Source organism: Onychostoma macrolepis, chromosome 03 (genome assembly GCF_012432095.1).
Source record: "Onychostoma macrolepis isolate SWU-2019 chromosome 03, ASM1243209v1, whole genome shotgun sequence".
Taxonomy (NCBI): domain Eukaryota; kingdom Metazoa; phylum Chordata; class Actinopteri; order Cypriniformes; family Cyprinidae; genus Onychostoma; species Onychostoma macrolepis.
Window position 1 is genome coordinate 15869552 of NC_081157.1, and position 17618 is coordinate 15887169.

The 17618-nt window shown below is 36.8% G+C and overlaps 1 protein-coding gene across 5 annotated transcripts in view; it reads left to right on the plus strand.

The window, feature by feature from the left end:
- prkcab (protein kinase C, alpha, b) overlaps positions 1 to 17618 on the plus strand; it is a 183283-nt gene that overhangs the window by 48230 nt on the left and 117435 nt on the right. For all 5 annotated transcript variants that reach the window (XM_058768483.1, XM_058768484.1, XM_058768487.1 and 2 more), the window contains one exon: positions 17307 to 17389. In XM_058768483.1, the coding sequence (XP_058624466.1) occupies positions 17307 to 17389 (83 nt within the window). The remainder of the gene's footprint in view (positions 1 to 17306; positions 17390 to 17618) is intronic.

Consider the following 17618-nt stretch of genomic DNA (forward strand, 5'->3'; position numbering starts at 1 on the left):
CGATAAAATCTGTCATTTATAAACATTGGCACATTTTATCATCTGATACATCTTTGAATGACAAATTTCAGTATCACCCATTGTTTACCTTTAAGAGATCACGTAACCTATCAGATATGCTGATCAACTCGGATGTAGTAAGGCGGAAAAAGTCTGCTTTTTTACAAGGCTGTTTCCCGTGCAGAAATTGTGCTGCGTGCAGAAATTTGGTAAAGTGTAGAGAGTTCATATATATGTCCAATAACACGAAAATGCTTCAAAATTACATCTTGTATTACCTGTTCAACTCGTAATGTGATCTATATGTTAAAATGTCCTTGTCAAAAAATATATATAGGTAAATCATCACATCAGTTGAAATTACGAATCAATGAACATAAGTCAAGTATACAACGACAAGACATAACTTCTTCAGTAGCCAGACATTTTAATGAACTGGGTCATGACATCAAACAATTGGAATGTATAGGTATGGAGGAAGTTATTGGATCACGCAGAGGAGGTAATATAAATAAAGAATTATTGAAACGAGAAGCATTTTGGTTCCATAAACTTAAATCACTTACTCCAAATGGCATGAATGAGGAGTTGGATCTTTCTGTTTTCCTTTAATGAATTATAATTGGTCAAATCAATATGTAATATTTTGTGGAGAAGATCTCAAGCATTCAGTGTGAAAATAAGTGATTATTAATGATGGTGCATGTCTAATGATTTTAATCATTGAATTTTCCATTGTTAAAAGTAAAGACTGCTGATGGTTTATTTCAACTGTTAGTATATACAAGAGTGATAAAAATTAATTCCGAGGTAATTTATGTTCGAATAAGAGGTATATTGTAATGCAGTGTTGGTTATGATAATGGGTGTGGTATTTAAATGCAAGTTGTTGTATATTGAAATGAAGTACGTGAGCTTTTAATGAATGAACATTGGTAAATGAACGATGACGTCAAATTGATGATTTAAAAAGTGGGTGGAGGATTTGTATTGTTTAACACACTGTGGAAGGCCTTTGAGCCGAAACGTTTGTGTCCTTGTCCTATTGGTGATAAATGTAGAATAAAACAAAAAGAAAAGACTGTTTCATGTGAGTGCGGATCATGGTTTTGTGTGAAAGGAGTTTTGTAACCATAAATAAATAAAAGCAGTTTTAGAAAAATGGTCCCTCAGAACCTAAATGCATCTGTCGGGTCAAGGTGAACTGAATCTCCGTACATGGCCCCCTACCCCATTCCTCAAAAAACACAGCGGCTAGCAATTTCGCCCCACTGGGATGTGACTCACTTGTTCTCCTCTGGAATTACGTCCCAGAAACAGCACTGCCGTTTACCGTCAAATTATGCTCCGGAGTGTGTCTTCCTCTCTTCTGTAGTGTCAGCACATGGTCATTACAGGCCCAGGAGGAGCTGTTCACTCAAGAGCAGTCATGTCTATGTTTAGCCCTTCACACACTCTGAAAACGCTCTTTGGATTTCATTCACAGCTCATCCTGAGCGCATGACACTCGTCTGTCTTATCCAGATGGGGTGTTCATGATGCACAGCAAAATATGATAGTTCACATAGAAGAGATTATCATTACATTAAGGAAAATGAATTAAATTACTTACTTAATAACTTAAATTACTCACCCCCATGTCATCAAAAAACATACCTTTTTTTTTCTGAGGAACACACAAGGAGATGTTTAGCAGAATGTTCACGCAGCTCTTTCCCATACAGTGAAAACATGCAGGAGCTTGTTAAGACCCAAAAAGCACTATAAAATAGTAGCCTGTAACACACTATAAGACACTATGCACTATAGGTTACACTTTATTGCAATAGTCCACTTTAGACGTTCTGCTAAGTAACTTTGCAACTGCATGTCAACTAGTAGTCATTAGAATATGCGTAAACTAATAACTGTTAATACTTTATTTTGATGCTCCTAACAGACATTCTACTGACTATAAGTAACTCTGCAAGTACATGTTGACATATTCTACTAACCCTAATCATATCCTACTAAGCTAATTTACTAATACTCTAAAAAGAGTTAGTAGACAATTTAGTTTGTAGAAGGTCTAAAGTGGACATACAGTATTTTGTGAAAGGAATGACAAAGATGACACTTTTTTCACTGGTTGTGTGGCCTTGGTGGCGTGAACAGAAAATAAGAATAAATGTATTTTATGAATAATTTTAAATTAATTGTTGATGCACTGAAGAACTGTGCACTATAACACCAGAAAAGTATTAAAGGTAAAATAGGGTCAGTTATTTTCAATATGGTATTGTGTTTCTTTTCCTTTTACTTATTTCAGACAACCAAAGGATTTGGACCACGTTTTTTTTTCTCGCTGTCATTACAGGGCTCGCAAAATTTCTAAATTTAACTAGCCTGTATAAAAAAGCCTTTTTTTACCTATTTTTTTTTTTGTTAGAATATCAAAATATCAAGGAATAAACTGTATTTCATTATTTACAGGGTCTCTGCAGGAATTTTAAATTAAATGTATGGCTTTTTATGAACCTTAAGACCTGCACAAATAAAATTAATACCATTTGAGCATGACATGGCAGTGTTAAAAATACACGATTTACAGTTAAGATGCAGGTTTTCACAAAAAACAAAAAGTCTTATAAAATGATAAACATCACATTTCAGTCTTTAAAGAGAATAAGTAAAAAAAAAAAAAAAAAATTATATTATATTAAAAAACATATAAATATATATCTTACTGTCTTAGGCCGTGTTCACACTTGGCGTCTTTTTTGACTGGAAAAAGTCGAGAAGAGCGCTTTTTTTAGTAAAATAAAAAGCTGGCAGCGTTTTGGTTACAAATAGCAGCCGAGGGCATCTTTCGTTGCTATAACAACAGCTGCAACGGTAGCTAGTGCTGTGTGCTGCAGAAATGTCGGCTTTTGAAGTTAACGGGAGGGTGTCGGTTCACAACGGCATTTATGGGAGCGCGACACTATACAGGGAAGGAAACTGTATGGTGCTTCCAACAATTTAGTCCAGGAGCTCCGGTTGGATGATGCACGGTTTCATACTATTCCTTGTGCTCCGAAACTAGTACGATCTGTCTACCGGCTATCTTCTCCTTTTTTCTTGTTGTTTTTGTTGTTATGGAAACGACTCGCCACTCGCTTGTCATTGGTCAGCTGTCAAAAAAGTGTTTGACGTAGGGCGTTTTTTTCAGAAAAGTTAAACTTTTTTCAACTCGAAAAGACGCTCTGAGCTTCAGAAAAAGACGCCGGCGGTGGCGTTTTAAAAAGCGCTCAGGACTTTTTTGAAAACACGGTTTACTCCATAGGATTATAATGTAAAACAAACGCTGGCAGCTTCAAAAACGACGCCAAGTGTGAACACGGCCTTAATTGTTTATATTTTTAGAAAGCACAATCGCTTCTTGTCGATCCACCAGTTTGCATTTACAGCTTGTAAAAACACTTTGGTCTGAGCAAAAACAGCAGATGGGCTTATTAAAAATGCTAATTCATTCTCTGCCTGCAGGTGGCACTTTTGGAATGGCAGAAATAAATAGGTAATGGCTGAACACAAAGCAGTGCTATGTTCATAAACACTACTTTCAGGCGTTATAAATAAGGAAGATGAAATAAAACTGCCATCGAAACTTTTCTGAAGACAGTCAATTCCTTCAGAGATGCATTCATATAAAAACACTTGTCACATTTTGACTTTGAAAAAAAGTCAATCTTTTAGGTATCGTCGGGTGAATCGTAAGATATTTAAGACTTTTTATTCCTTAAATTGTACTAAAATACTGATTTACTGAACTAAATTTAAGACGTTTGCCCCCGTTTTCAAAGACAAGGCTTTAGTCCCATACTAAAATGTAAGTCTGAGCTGTTTCAACTGAAAGAAACTTGCACTGGCTGATCTTAAAATACATCAGTGCTTTTGTTTTGTTTCAAGATGCTCACCGGAAATTTTTTTTTTTATTTTTATTTTTTTTTTTTTTAAGGCACATTCATAAAAATTACTTAAATGTCTTAATTGAACTATGGCCTAATCCTAGCTTAGTCTTAGCCCTTTCTGTGAAACCAGGCCTAAAACTTTTTGAGGACCCACAGGAACCCTGTATTTATGAAAGCCCAACAGGCTGGGCAGTGATACGTTTAGACTGGAAAACAATATGCCGATTTTGTTGACCCTGCATTAGAAACATTGTCAGATGAATAACTTCCACACTGTCACTATTTACTGTAAACTGCAAAATCCACTCCAAACTATGATTCAGAAAGACACATCTCCGAGATACTAACATGCTGGAGGGAGATACACAGGATCTGAATGATCTGCTTGGTTGCCTTGGTGACAGCAGGGTACCGCTGGGTTGCCTTGAGAAAGTCAGTGGCAAATTCACCCACGCATGGAGCAGGACACTTACACACACATACACACACACACACACACAAACAGAAAGGCCAGCAAGCACTGTGAGTAAATGAACAGAGGCAGAGAGTCTACAGAGACAGGGGAAAAGTGTCTTTGCTGACATCACACACATCATTTCCTGCTGAGCAGCACACTTCTGTGAGTGTCATTGTATTGTTCCTGCTGGGGTTATTTGCCACCCTTCGCAGGCCTGTCATGTTTCCAGTTTGCTTGCATTGCTGCTGTGATACAGTTTTTAGAGTTTCTGAAATGATTGATGTACAAACCTAGTGAAACCTACTGAATTGAGCTACAGTACCTACCTAGACAGGAGTTTAGTCACCATAGGCACTCCCAACTCAAAGCCAGTCAGCAAAACTGGTGTAAAAGTATGCAATCACAGATTGCACAGAATGCAGATTGAAAAAAAGACAAAGAATTCAAGATGGTTTACAGAGTCATGTCACATTTATTAATATAGCACTTTATACAATACATATTGTTTAAAGAAGCTTCAATAATAGTGTTAATGTTTACTAACCGTTTTAAATGGTTATGAAACAAATACAGTGTCAGTCGTAAAGCAGCTACACAGAAGACAATGGTGTCATTATTCAGCTCAATTTAGTTCAGTGTTAATTCAGCTTGTTTCAACAACAGTCTTAAATGTTGCAACATTAATCACTTATGAAACAAACTCAGTTCACTATTTGTTTGTTTATATTTGATCAACTTTTAAATTAAAGCCAGAAACATACTATTTTACACAATTATGCCAAATGTTATATTTTAACATGTGTTCTTGTGTTATTGTAGAGGTAACAAACCAGCAGTGACATTATCTTTAAATGTCTCTGGATGTGTTATTATTCAGGTGGAGAAATTAGTAATGTTGACCAGTTAACACTAGCTTTCAGTAAATTGATCAGCAAAACTATTATTCTGCCATGACAATAGCTAATAGCCGTTCCCTAATGCTTTACACTGTTGTACGCTATAGAACCCCTTGTAATAATGCTGAAAATGTGTTGCGTAATTGTGTTATGAAGATATGAATTACAGTCAGATGTTCTGAGAGACAACATTGCACGAAATGGAGCTTAGCTAGAAGTGTTGTGTTCACACTGGTGTAAAGTATGTTCTTAAATGTCACACTTGACTTCTGTTGGTTTAGTTTGGCCTACTTTGGAGAAAAATACACCTTAAATCAGCCTAAGCTGAATTGCTGGTCTTAACAGGTCTCCCAGGTGGTTTGCTGCTTTATAGGTTTTGGGCAAACTAAGTCAACTAAGACCAGCAAACCATCCTCAGTTTATTAATTTATTTAGAAAAGCATAGTGCGTTACAGATTAGTCACTTTATAAAGCCTTGTGTGTGAAAGTGTGTGTGTCCATGACTTAGTATCATCTGTATAACACTATCAGTGCTCTCTGATAGCTTTCACTGCTTATTTTAGCTCAGGCGTGGCGTCTCTTTCCATCTCGTGCTAAATATTCAGTCCGTTCAGAACAAAGGAGATCTGCAACCTGGCAGTAAAGAGTCCGCTCGCGTTATAGGCGCACAGGTAACCTGTCAGTCTGTTGCCATGACGGTGTAGTTACACGGGGATAGAGTGACTGCAGGATGTGTAAACAACAGAGCGTGTCAGTTTCTCACTGCCAGACTATAACAGGATTGTTCTTCAGCCCCATGAAAGTTTGAGGAGAATTTGACACACAGAAATGGAGTAGGACTTATGTGCCTGTTCTTGTCGGACAGCCTGTGAGATGTGTGCATGTGTGTTGTATGAGAGAAAGCAGTAACCCTAGCCTTTGTGTGTGTGTGTGTTTGTGTTCAGTTGAGAGTAAAGTTCTTATCATGTGGCCTCATAGACAATAATGTCTGAACATTACTGCCTCCCTCGCTCTACCTTTCTCTCTTGCTCTGTTACAGAACTTAGTGAGCTGCATTTTTAGGCATCATAGGTATCCCCACCCTCAATGTTATTTCAAAAAGTGGACAGCAAAATTGGAATAAATCAAAAATGATATAGGCGATATACTGTCTTGATATCATTGTGATAGTAATGAAGTTTTTAAAAAAATATATCAATTAAGATTCACTGCTTATTCATAATTTAACTATTTTTGTAGCGACAGGACAGGAAATTATTTATTTTGCATTCTTTTATTTGCATTTTTTTCCCTCAGAAGTGCAATTATAATGTTAGTGGGATCTTTTTTTTTTGTTTGTTTACCTTAAAACAGTCATAATTTAAAGATAATTGAACATTTTAACCCTATTTTTGGTCCTCTGATTTAGAGAAAAGTCAGTTTTATGGGATTATGTCTCTTGTAAGACCTGTTTGCATATGAAATCAGAATTACATGTGGAATTGTTTTGAAAACTTATCATAAAGATCAGAAAGTACAAAACTTGGTTTCAATGATGTTCTGAGTTTTAATATACAACTCACTGTTTTTATAGCACAATGATTCTTCAAAAGATTGGAGGGGGGAATGAGTTCTCAATGCAAGACCATGTTACACAGTTTTTTACTCATCCTTAATACTCAGAGTCTATTGTCATTATTAGCAACAGATATGACTTTAATAATTTGTGTGTGTATATGTAATCCCAATAAAAGTAAACTGAAGGTTTTACCTGAGTGAGATTACCTCTGGCTCATCCAAGCATTAAAGCCTCTCACAGACTGAACTGAGCAAGTGATAGATGGATATTGTTGCAGTTCACTGTAAGCTGCTTTGTGTAATGGGTCTGTTTATATTTTACCTGGTTGAGTGGAGAAAACAAAGCTTGTACTGATTAATTAGAAGACACCTGATGAAGCACCATCTGCCAAGCTAACTGGAGCCTCTCTTGCTCGTGCTAAATCTATCCAGGATTTCCATTCTAGTGCTGGCTGGTTTATGGTGCTCAGTGCTGGTCCAACTGGTGTTCAGTCAACTCCATTCAATATTTACACAAGCTAAAGAATCTATACTGTCTATCATCACAGCAGGATTTGACTGGAATCCAGCACGACTTTTCTCAATGAGAGTCCTCCTCTCAGCTTCTCAGAGTGGCGAGGTTATTGTCAATGTAATGTAATATTCTAGTTCGGTCTGCTGTTTTAAACTTCATTACTTGAACTTGCTAACACAGTTCTGAAATTTATCCTCCACCTTAAAGCTACACCTTCCTCTGCTGCAACACTAACACAGTGTTTGCATATCACTTAAGGTGATATCCTGTATATTCAAGCATAATCTCCTTTTAAAATTTACTAACCACATTGCATGAGCACTTCAGCTCACAAAAGCATGCTGCAAGTGGAGCCCTTCATGCAACAGTGCTATCTAAAGGAAAGATTTGCATCATTTGACTGCCACATGTCTGCATGGATATTCAAGATCCTGACCACTAACTTCTAGGTTACAGTTTATGAGGCTTAGGGATAGGTTCAGGGTTAGTACCTGGTTATTACACAGTTATTGTAATGTAGTAAGTACAGAAAAAAAAAAAAACAGGACTGTAAAATAAAGTGCTATTGAATTCTACCATTTGCTTTTATTCTGAGAAAGTGCATAAGCAAAGACATGCTAACTTAAATTTGACACTTGACATGAATTTTTATCTGTCAAACCTCATGAAACCTCATAATTATTGTAGATCTATTCACATTGCAAGCAAATGTGTAATGAAAGCAGTTGTTTTTGATTCTCTTCCCAATTTCGTTCTTAGGTTTTGCCCTTAGCTAGGTGTACATCTCATCTAGTTCACCTCATCCCTTGAGCAGTATTGATATCAAAGCTGATATTGATTATCCTTGTTGGCACAGCTACCTTTGCTTGGCCGAGACATGCAGTCTAATAGAGGCAAAGTCCTGGCGCTCAGAGATCTTGTCTCACATGTAGGCGGAATAATATTACACCAAAACCAGACACTTGAAACCAATGGGGCATTCCCCTGAAAGGGACAAATGGTCTATTCCAGAATGCTATTGATGTTCTTGCAACTATTTTAAGTGCAAAGTGCAGATCATTTGTCCTCCACTATTTTATATTAACAGAAGTAAAGGCTCCAGACTTCTCCAGCAATTACTTTGTAAGTTTGCTGAAGGGTTAGGCTTTTATTTAGCTAAAAGGTTTCACAATGGATTGTTTAGGCATATTAAAGCTCAGACAAAGTGCCCTCTAACTCTGCCTGGGCTCATTTTGTGTGTCATGGCTTCACCTGGTGTCTTGTTTAAGGTTATTCCCATTGAGAAAATCCGTGCAGTTGCCAGCTGGGCCGGGATCAAGTGTTAGGACCTTCATACTACAGCGTCCATCGCGGCACATTCAGTGTTACTGACACTTCAGCTGTTGTGAATCCAACAGAAATTTTGCATGAGTAAGAACACTTCAGTTTGTAGTAAATGGGACCCTTTGTGCTGCTGGTCTAATTTATTCGGCAGGTTGGGCAGATGACTAAATCTTTTCCAGAGGCATGTTTAATAAGACCTCAAAAGCAATTATGAGAGTATGAGGGTGCTATTCCTGAAGTCTCTGTCTCATTGCTTTCCCTTAGAGACAGAGTTGTTGCCAGAGAACACAGGGTGAGGGGGCATTTGTCCCCATCGTTGTCCCTTTAGTTGAAAGACTGAAGATTCCTGACTTGCTCATTGAACGGATGTTGTACTTAGTAACTGGACAGTTCCCAAGATACTAACTACCACATAACCACAAATACTAAAAAGCTCTCGTAAGCTACAGCCACCCTTCGCTTTCTCTCTCTCTGTGGCATATCACACACTGGTAGAGCTGCACTATTCTGGATAAATTGAGAATCACATCACGATTCTCCCACGATTCTGAACTAAACAAAATTTCATGGAATTTACTAAAGGCTGTGACACAATCTTAATCGCTGCTGCAGTTTATTTAAACATGCTTAATTAATTTGAATTTATTATTTTAATAAGGCTTGAATGAATGATTCAATGACTCGCTCATAACTACTTTACTTGTTTCATTACTGGATGAATTAGCGGTTTTGAGCGAATCTCTTGAATTAATGATTAAAAACATTTTTAACAGTCACTTCTTTCCACCTATTAGCAAAACAAAGTAATCGATACAAGTGTAATTTGAAGTGTCAATTACTGTCACAAGGTGATTTTTATCGCTACCATAGACATCAGTGTTTATATCCGAATTATAATCTTTTATTCCAGTACTTCTCTGATAATATGAATGATTGTAAGACAGAAATAATACTGTGTGGTTGAAAATACTGTTTGTGAAGCTGTTTCATACTTAAACATTGGGCTGGGTACCGCAACCCAGTGTCAATATGGCACTTGTACCTATATAACCAGTATGTACTGGACCAAATCAGAAGTCAGATTTCAGTGCCTCATTTCGGTGTCACTTAAATGCTTGCGCTGTTGATTGAAATATTTGCTCTCTGGTGCTCCGAAACGGACGTAAGAAGCATCTTTACCGAATGTGATCGCTAGTTAAATTATACTGCATTCATGCACCGTCAGAATTATCGGGGGGGAAAAAATTTCCCTACTGAGAAATTCACATGAACGCAAGTCGTAAAGCTCTGATAATACAAATCCAACACATCTTTGTAGTACGTAACACAAGTGTCCACGTTGTTTTCACATTCTGACTTAAAAGCACAACTCGGGAAATGAGACCATCTGAAGAGCGTGTGAATGCAGCAATAACTTGCTCTGATGGCAGAGCAAGCTACATTAAACATTCTTAAATTAAAATGCCTAAAGCTAAACTTTCCTTGTAATAACTTGTAATGAGACGCGATTCTAAACCTGTTGTCCAACAAAAAAGAACATTATAACGTGTTTTTACTTAATAATGTCAGTCAAATGCTTTAAATAACTTCCAGGTACAAAATATATTATATACTGTAAAAATGGCTATAGTGCCCTCCACTAATATTGGCACCCTTGATTAATATGAGCAAAGGCAGCTGTGCAAATAAATCTGCATTGTTTATCCTTTTGATCTTTCACTCAAAAAATTCACAACATGCTAACCTATCATTGAAGTAAAACAATTGAAAGTGGGGAGAAAATCTCATGATGAAATAAATGTTTTTCTCCAATGAATGTTGGCCACAATTATTGGCACCCCTAGAAATTCTTATGAGTAAAATATCTCTGAAGTATATTCCCATTCATATTTAATTTTTTTAGCACACCAGGGTGACTAGGAGCATGAAATTGTCCAGCCATGACTTCCTGTTTCACACAAAGGCCACATTCCCTTAATCATTCATCACAAGGAGTAAAACCTAAGAATATAGTTCAGATGTGCAGAACAAGATTGTTGAGCTTCACAAAACAGAAAGTGGCTCTAAGAAAAGAGAGCCTCCACGCTGAGGACGAGAGTTTGAGTGGCTAAAGACTCTACGAGGACCACAGCTGGAGAATTGTAGAGATTAGTTGAGTCTTGGGGTCAGAAACCTAAAAAATATATATATCAAACATCCCCTACATCACCACATGTTGTTCAGGAGGGTTTCAAGGAAAATTCTCCTAGCTCATCCAAAAACAAACTCCAGCATATTCAGTTGTCAGACACGACTGGAACTTCAAATGGCACTGGCTTCTATGGTCAGCTGAAACTTTTTTTAAAAAAAATTACGGTAAAAAAACGACAGCTGTGGTTGCCAGAATTCTACCGTAAAATATACGGTAGCAACATTTTAGGTTTTATGGCTTTAACTTAAATTTACAGTTAAATACCGTAACTTCATTAACTGATATAATGTTAATATTCCAACCTATTGAAGTATTGAAATCTGTTTTGTACCTTTGTATTACACTGATAACCACCAAATGCAGGTGGTGATGAGAAAGTCACATGATGAACCAAAGCCCATCACAAGCAGCTTTTAAATAATAACATATATAGAAGTTGCACAGTGTCATTCACACAAACACTAAACACCATCATGGTGAGACTCATTAAACTGAAATATTCAATAAACATTAATTTAACAACATTAGATAACATACAACCCTAATAAACATAACTGATAAGAAAAAACTAAGAAGAAACAGTTATTTCAAAGAAAAAACATCAAATTCAAACAAAATTTGAAATGCAATGCAGGGAATTCTGGGAACGTCAATTTACGATTTTTCCCTGTAAATTTTACATTCTTTTTCACTTCCAAAAGCAGTATTTCACCGTAAAATTGTCTGAAATGTCTATTACAGTTTTTCACCGTATATATTAGGGGAACTTACCGTTAACCATTTAACAGGTTTTTACCGTAGCTTTTTCACAGTTTTGTACCGTTAAAATCACGGTCATTTTTTACAGTGCACCAGATGGGTTAAGTACAAACAGGGATAAAAAAGTACCCCATGTCCACGGTTAAATATACTGCTGGCTCTTTAATGTTGTGGGCCTGTTTTTCTGCTGGAGGTCCTGAACATCTTGTTCAGATGCATGGCATCATGGATTCTCTCAAATACCAACAGATAAAAAAATCTAAACCTGACTGCCTCTGTTATAAATCTTATAATGGGTTTGGATTTTCCATCAGGACATTGATCCAAAACAAACATCAAAATAAACACAAAAATGGGTCACTGAGCACAAAATGAATCTTTTACCATGGCTGTCCCTGTCCTATGACCTGAACCCTACAGAAAATGAGTGGGGTGAACTGAAGAGGCAAAGCACTGTCATGGAGCTGTGAGTCTGAAGAATCTGGAGTGATTCTGGATAAAGGAATGGTCTCTGATCTCTTATCAGGTGTTCTCCAATTTCTTCAGGCATTGTAGGAGAAAACTCAGAGCTGTTACGCTGGGAAAAGTAAGTTGCAATAAATAATTGGGTGCCAATAATTGTGGCCAACATGAACTAGAGAAAGCATTTATTTCACAATGAGATCCCCCACTTTCAATTGTTTTACTTCAATGATAGGTTGGAATTTTGTGAATTTTTTGAATGAAAGATAAAAAGGATAAACAATGCAGATTTATTTTCACAGCCGCCTTTGCTCATATTTACCAAGGGTGCCAATATTAGTGGAGGGCACTGTATATCGATTAGCTATGGATTATGTATATACATAATCGGTATGAAAATGGCTTGAAGTACACAAATAAACCACATATTGTCACAGTTGAGTGTTTATTGTCTTAATGTTTCATCATTCAAAGCATTTCTGTCTTCTTTTTATTCAGCCACAGCAATAGCAACTCTTTTGTCCATATTAGGCAATTCCTGGAGCATCATGAGTTCTATTACCTCTATGATGCATATGTGGAGTTTCTGTGTGAGTGCGCCCTCTGGCGTCCAGTATGAATGGATTATAGTTGGATTAGGTGACTTAGGTTTTATTGTGAATTTGTTATGAAAATTTGTTGTGTTTTGTATTTACTTACATTTATATATTTACTGTACATATACTTTAAACTTTTAATGTATTGTTCAATTTAATTTTTTTTTTATTTAGTACTATTATTTTTTAATAAAATAAATCATTTTGTGGCTCTTTTTTTGAAGTATCAGTTCAGGCACCGTTTAGGAACCGGTGCAGTTTTAAAAGTATTGATTTGGAATCAGTATCATAAAAAACCCAAAGGATACCCAACCCTACCTAAATAACTATTCTCTCTGATAACTACTCTCTCTGTGCCAGCGGCAGCGCAAACGCAGATTTTAATGTACTTTGTCAAAGATTTAATAGACACATGTGAATTACTGTCATTTACAGAAAAGATTGCGTGAGTGACTAAATCGAGATCGCAAACTTTTAACGATTAACCAAGCAGCTGGCTGCAGAATTGCACAAAGTGATGGATAACACATTTGAATTATACTCAAGTAGCTCAGCTTCTGAGCTTCCACAGCTTCATGTCTGCATAATGTCCACCCACACAGATATGGATTGTCCTTGAGTGTTTTATAAGAGGGATTGTCACGCAGCTGTTTGACATCTCCATCCCTTAGTGACACAAATGCAGCTGCATACTGTACATGCTGTGTAGAGGACTGATTCACACCTGCGCATATCTGCTGAGCTCCACATTTCAGTCCCTGTGACATCTGGGATGCAGGACTGATGAATTCCCCATGTGGTCTCACTGGTCTCCTGCTTGTATTTGCATCCTTGTCCTCAAGATGGTATCTGAATGAAACTATGACCTAGTGATGGTTTCCAGCAGGAAATGTTACGCTTACATGATGCTGATGGATAAATGGTTTCCGTCATGCACTTGAGGTGTCTAAATTGCAACAGCATCTCCAGTGTTAAAACCCTTCCATATGTCCTTTATAATATTACAATGTTAGTGAACAAACAAGATAATCACAGTGCCTCTAAATTAAAACCTAACCCTGAGACCTGCTAAAAATGTCTCAGTGATTGTCTTCCTGTGTGGACAGTGTCAGTTGGAGTGTCAGGAAGAGGAAGCTGGGTGGGTGGCTGTGTTTTGGAGGATGCAAGTTGACAGCGGTAATGAACTCATGGGGAAATTAGAGAAACACACAGCAGGACGCAAACTCTCAAATAAACACACTTTTGCCATTCAATCAATCAATTTTGTCTCCACGATGCTGTGAATTAGTGGCTTTAGGTTATACTCGCATATGAACATCTGGCTGTGGACAACAGATCTGTTCAAAACCCCAGTGAATATACCTAGTCAGCATTTTTAGGCATCATAGGCAGGAATAAACATTATCTAGTCTAAGATTCTTTCTTTTGGCTTAAATTGAACACAGGACTTGAAGAAAGCTGCATTGCTACAGCCACTCTTTCCATTATGGCAGTATGAGAATGTAAATTATATGTGTCAGTGCTGCAAACAACAAACAGTATAATCTAATCGAAACTGACTCTTTGTGTAAATGTGTGTTTTGTTTGTTTTTGTTTATCAGACGATTACCTTTATTAGCTTAGCAACATGCTAACATCATATTCTTTTAAAACTGGTGATCATGGGATTTTACTCACTCTCACATTCAATCTTATTCATTAAAAAATTCTTATTTTGTTATTTTGTTCATTTGAGTGCCGTTAAATGCCAAATTCCCTGAACACATTCACCTACATAATATTGATCGTATTCTGAATTATGAAATCATTATAATGCATCCAAAGGTAATTTATGAGGAACATAAATTATTACTTTATACCTCCTGAGTCATTTATTTGTCACGACAGATGCAACAAATTCCTTGATTGACCCATCACTAATGAAATATATTAAGTCTCTCATGCATTTTGTGTGTTTCTTCTTCTGTACAGTGTTCCAAATCAGTCACTTATGGAGTTTCATTTCTGTTATGATGTTGCCAGAAGCTAGCAGTCTATGCAGGCAGCAGATAGTGAAGTAGCTCACTAAAGTTTGGCTTATGTTACCAGTCAAAACAGTGTTTTCCCCACTAGTGTCCCCACAAGGATAGTAATTTGGTTCCCATCGGGAAAACAGCTTATGAATCATACAGAATGAAGTTTTTGTGCGCGCATGTGTGTGTGTGTCTCATCTTAGACAGCATCAATCACACACATCTTAATTCGAGGTCGTAATAAAATGGAGTCTGATTAGAATTTAAATTAAATTACTTTGCGCACCGAAAAGACTGGACACACAGGAAACCTAACCCTAAGGCGATCTGACCAATCATAACGCTGAATCCACTATTTTTGTCCGACAAACAAACCAGACAGGAGAGTAGATTAACTTTGGTGGACTTGAATTTTAAAAATTTGATGTCAAAAATTGATGTCTTTCCGTGGTTGAAATAAAATCCCTTCTGATGTTCGTTCATGTTTATTTCGTGCTTTAAGTAAATATGTAAAGATTCTTGTGCCACTTTAACTGAGGCAGTACAGAGATCTGTCATGACACATTAAAGAGCCACAAAACTGTATTTATTGTTTGATTTTCATACCAAAAATAACCTGCTCTGTCTTGTCTAACGGTGTGTTGTCAGTGTCCTCTTTGCTCCGTGATGTATTTTTCACTGCGTGAGAACACGATGTGTGGCGTGAGAGCGCCATGGCTTGTCAGACATAGCAGCAGTAACTAAGGGGCGGGTATTTGCGAAGGGTCAGTTGGGTGGACCTTACACACTATAATGCATTTGTCTCATTAGTTAATCATAGTCAGTATGTGGCATGTTTTCATATTGTCTGATCACTTCATTCATTAATACATGTCTTATCATTGTCATCGCTCACACTCAATCTGTCAAATGTGTCAGGATGATGTAACTGGATGAGATGCCACATTCAACACTATAAATCTAAATGACTGTAGCGCAATATAAATTGAAGGGTGGTGTTTGTATGGAGCTGTTGACAGGGGCTTGGATGGATTGGAGTCATTCCCAGCTCTCTGCTGTTTGTGGGAGGCATTTGTACCGATAATGTAGCTGATGCCGGTGACATTTAAACAAATCTCCACTCTCAGCTGTGTGTAATACAACAGATCAGCACAAGAGAACCTTCCAGCAACCCGTGAGGCCTTTTACTCTAGCAATATTTATATTTCCACTTCACTGTTTATTTCATGAAAATGATATCGTTCAACAAGTTTTAATCAGGGCAGGCGTTAACATTCATTGATTTATTTTATATCTTACAGTATTGCGTTGATATTTAAGATCTATGCTATTTGCTATGAATATAATCATATACTTTTCTACCTGTCAATCAAACTAAATTGACAATTATATATAGGAATTGTGTCTTTAACTATACATTATTATGTATGACAATCTTTTAAAGAACTTGCTCAGAAGAATTACTCTGACTGTGCTGTAGCTTGAAACATAGCAATAAACACATTTAAAAACTGTTTTCTCAACTCATTAAAATCCATCAGTTCCACTATTTTAAAATAACACAAATTGTGAATAAGATTCTCCTAGTCTCATTGGCACTATGAATGTAATGCTGCATCAAAGCCACCTAAACTCTGCCATTGTCAGTGAATGTCTGGTCAAACTTTATTTTAAGGTCCAAATCTCTCTATTAACAAACCATTAACTGTGGCTTTTTACTAATAGAATGTCCTTATTAACAGCCAATGCAGTACTGTATGTTAATAATAGGCATGCTAATAAGCAACTAAATAGTGAGAATTGGTCCCTATACTAAAGTTTTACCAAATGTCTTGTTTCTTTTGTTTTGAGCGGTAATAATAGTGAGCTATTTATGATAATGTGATGCATCACAGTTTATTGAATTCAATCGTGACATATGATTCCTTTTTCTCTGATGCACATCATTGTAAGTTAACACTGAAACAAAACCGCTATTGATTAAAACTGGCTCAGGTACAGAAACCTTGGAATTGATTTCCCCAAAGCAGCAGTTGGCTATAGCGCATAGATTGATGGGGAAATTGTTTGATTTTGGAAAGCGTTTGCTCATGGGAGCAGTTCTACAATTACGATGCAGCATTAGTGTCTCCTTCAGGACTCTCAGAGCAATGTTTCATCTGAAAGAGAGTCAGAATGAATATGGCTGTAAATCCATTATTAAACTGTAAAGGATGTTTTTAAAATGTGTTTATGAATTGCTGATAAGGAGAGAGCCACTGACTGCTGTAGCAATTTACAGATTTATCAGAATAGATATTACATATAACCATCCATCCATTCATTCTTCAAACTGCTTGTCCTCTGGGTTGTGTAACATATTACCATAATACAATAATTAATTATTGTATGTGTGTACATATATATTTGCTGAGCTAGTTGTCAAACAACTAGACTAGCAGATTAGGGTTACTTAATTTGTCAATTTGTTTTTTCTTAAATATACATTTTGATAACATTTATGTTTTCAAATAATCAGAGCCAGATAATCAAATAATCATATTTGATTTGAATATGAAACATATTTGTTTATGCTTTTTAATCTAATTTACCATTTCTTCTCATCCACAGTGTGCTGTTTTGTGGTCCACAAAAGGTGCCATGAGTTTGTTACATTCTCCTGTCCAGGGGCCGACAAGGGGCCTGACACAGATGTGAGTAAATTATTGTATTTCTCTCCCTCACACACACTTGCTTACACTGCAGTCGGCATGTTCTTTGTTAAAGAGCTGTGTTTGTTAAGATCCATGTTCATTCAAGTTGTTCTGTGAAGGTGTGATTGCTTTAAAACTATTGTGTTCACTAAGAATTCAGCATAATGCTGAGCAAAAACCATCTTCTCTTCTCTCTCCTCCTCCTGCTCTGTGGGGATGTGTGTGTGTG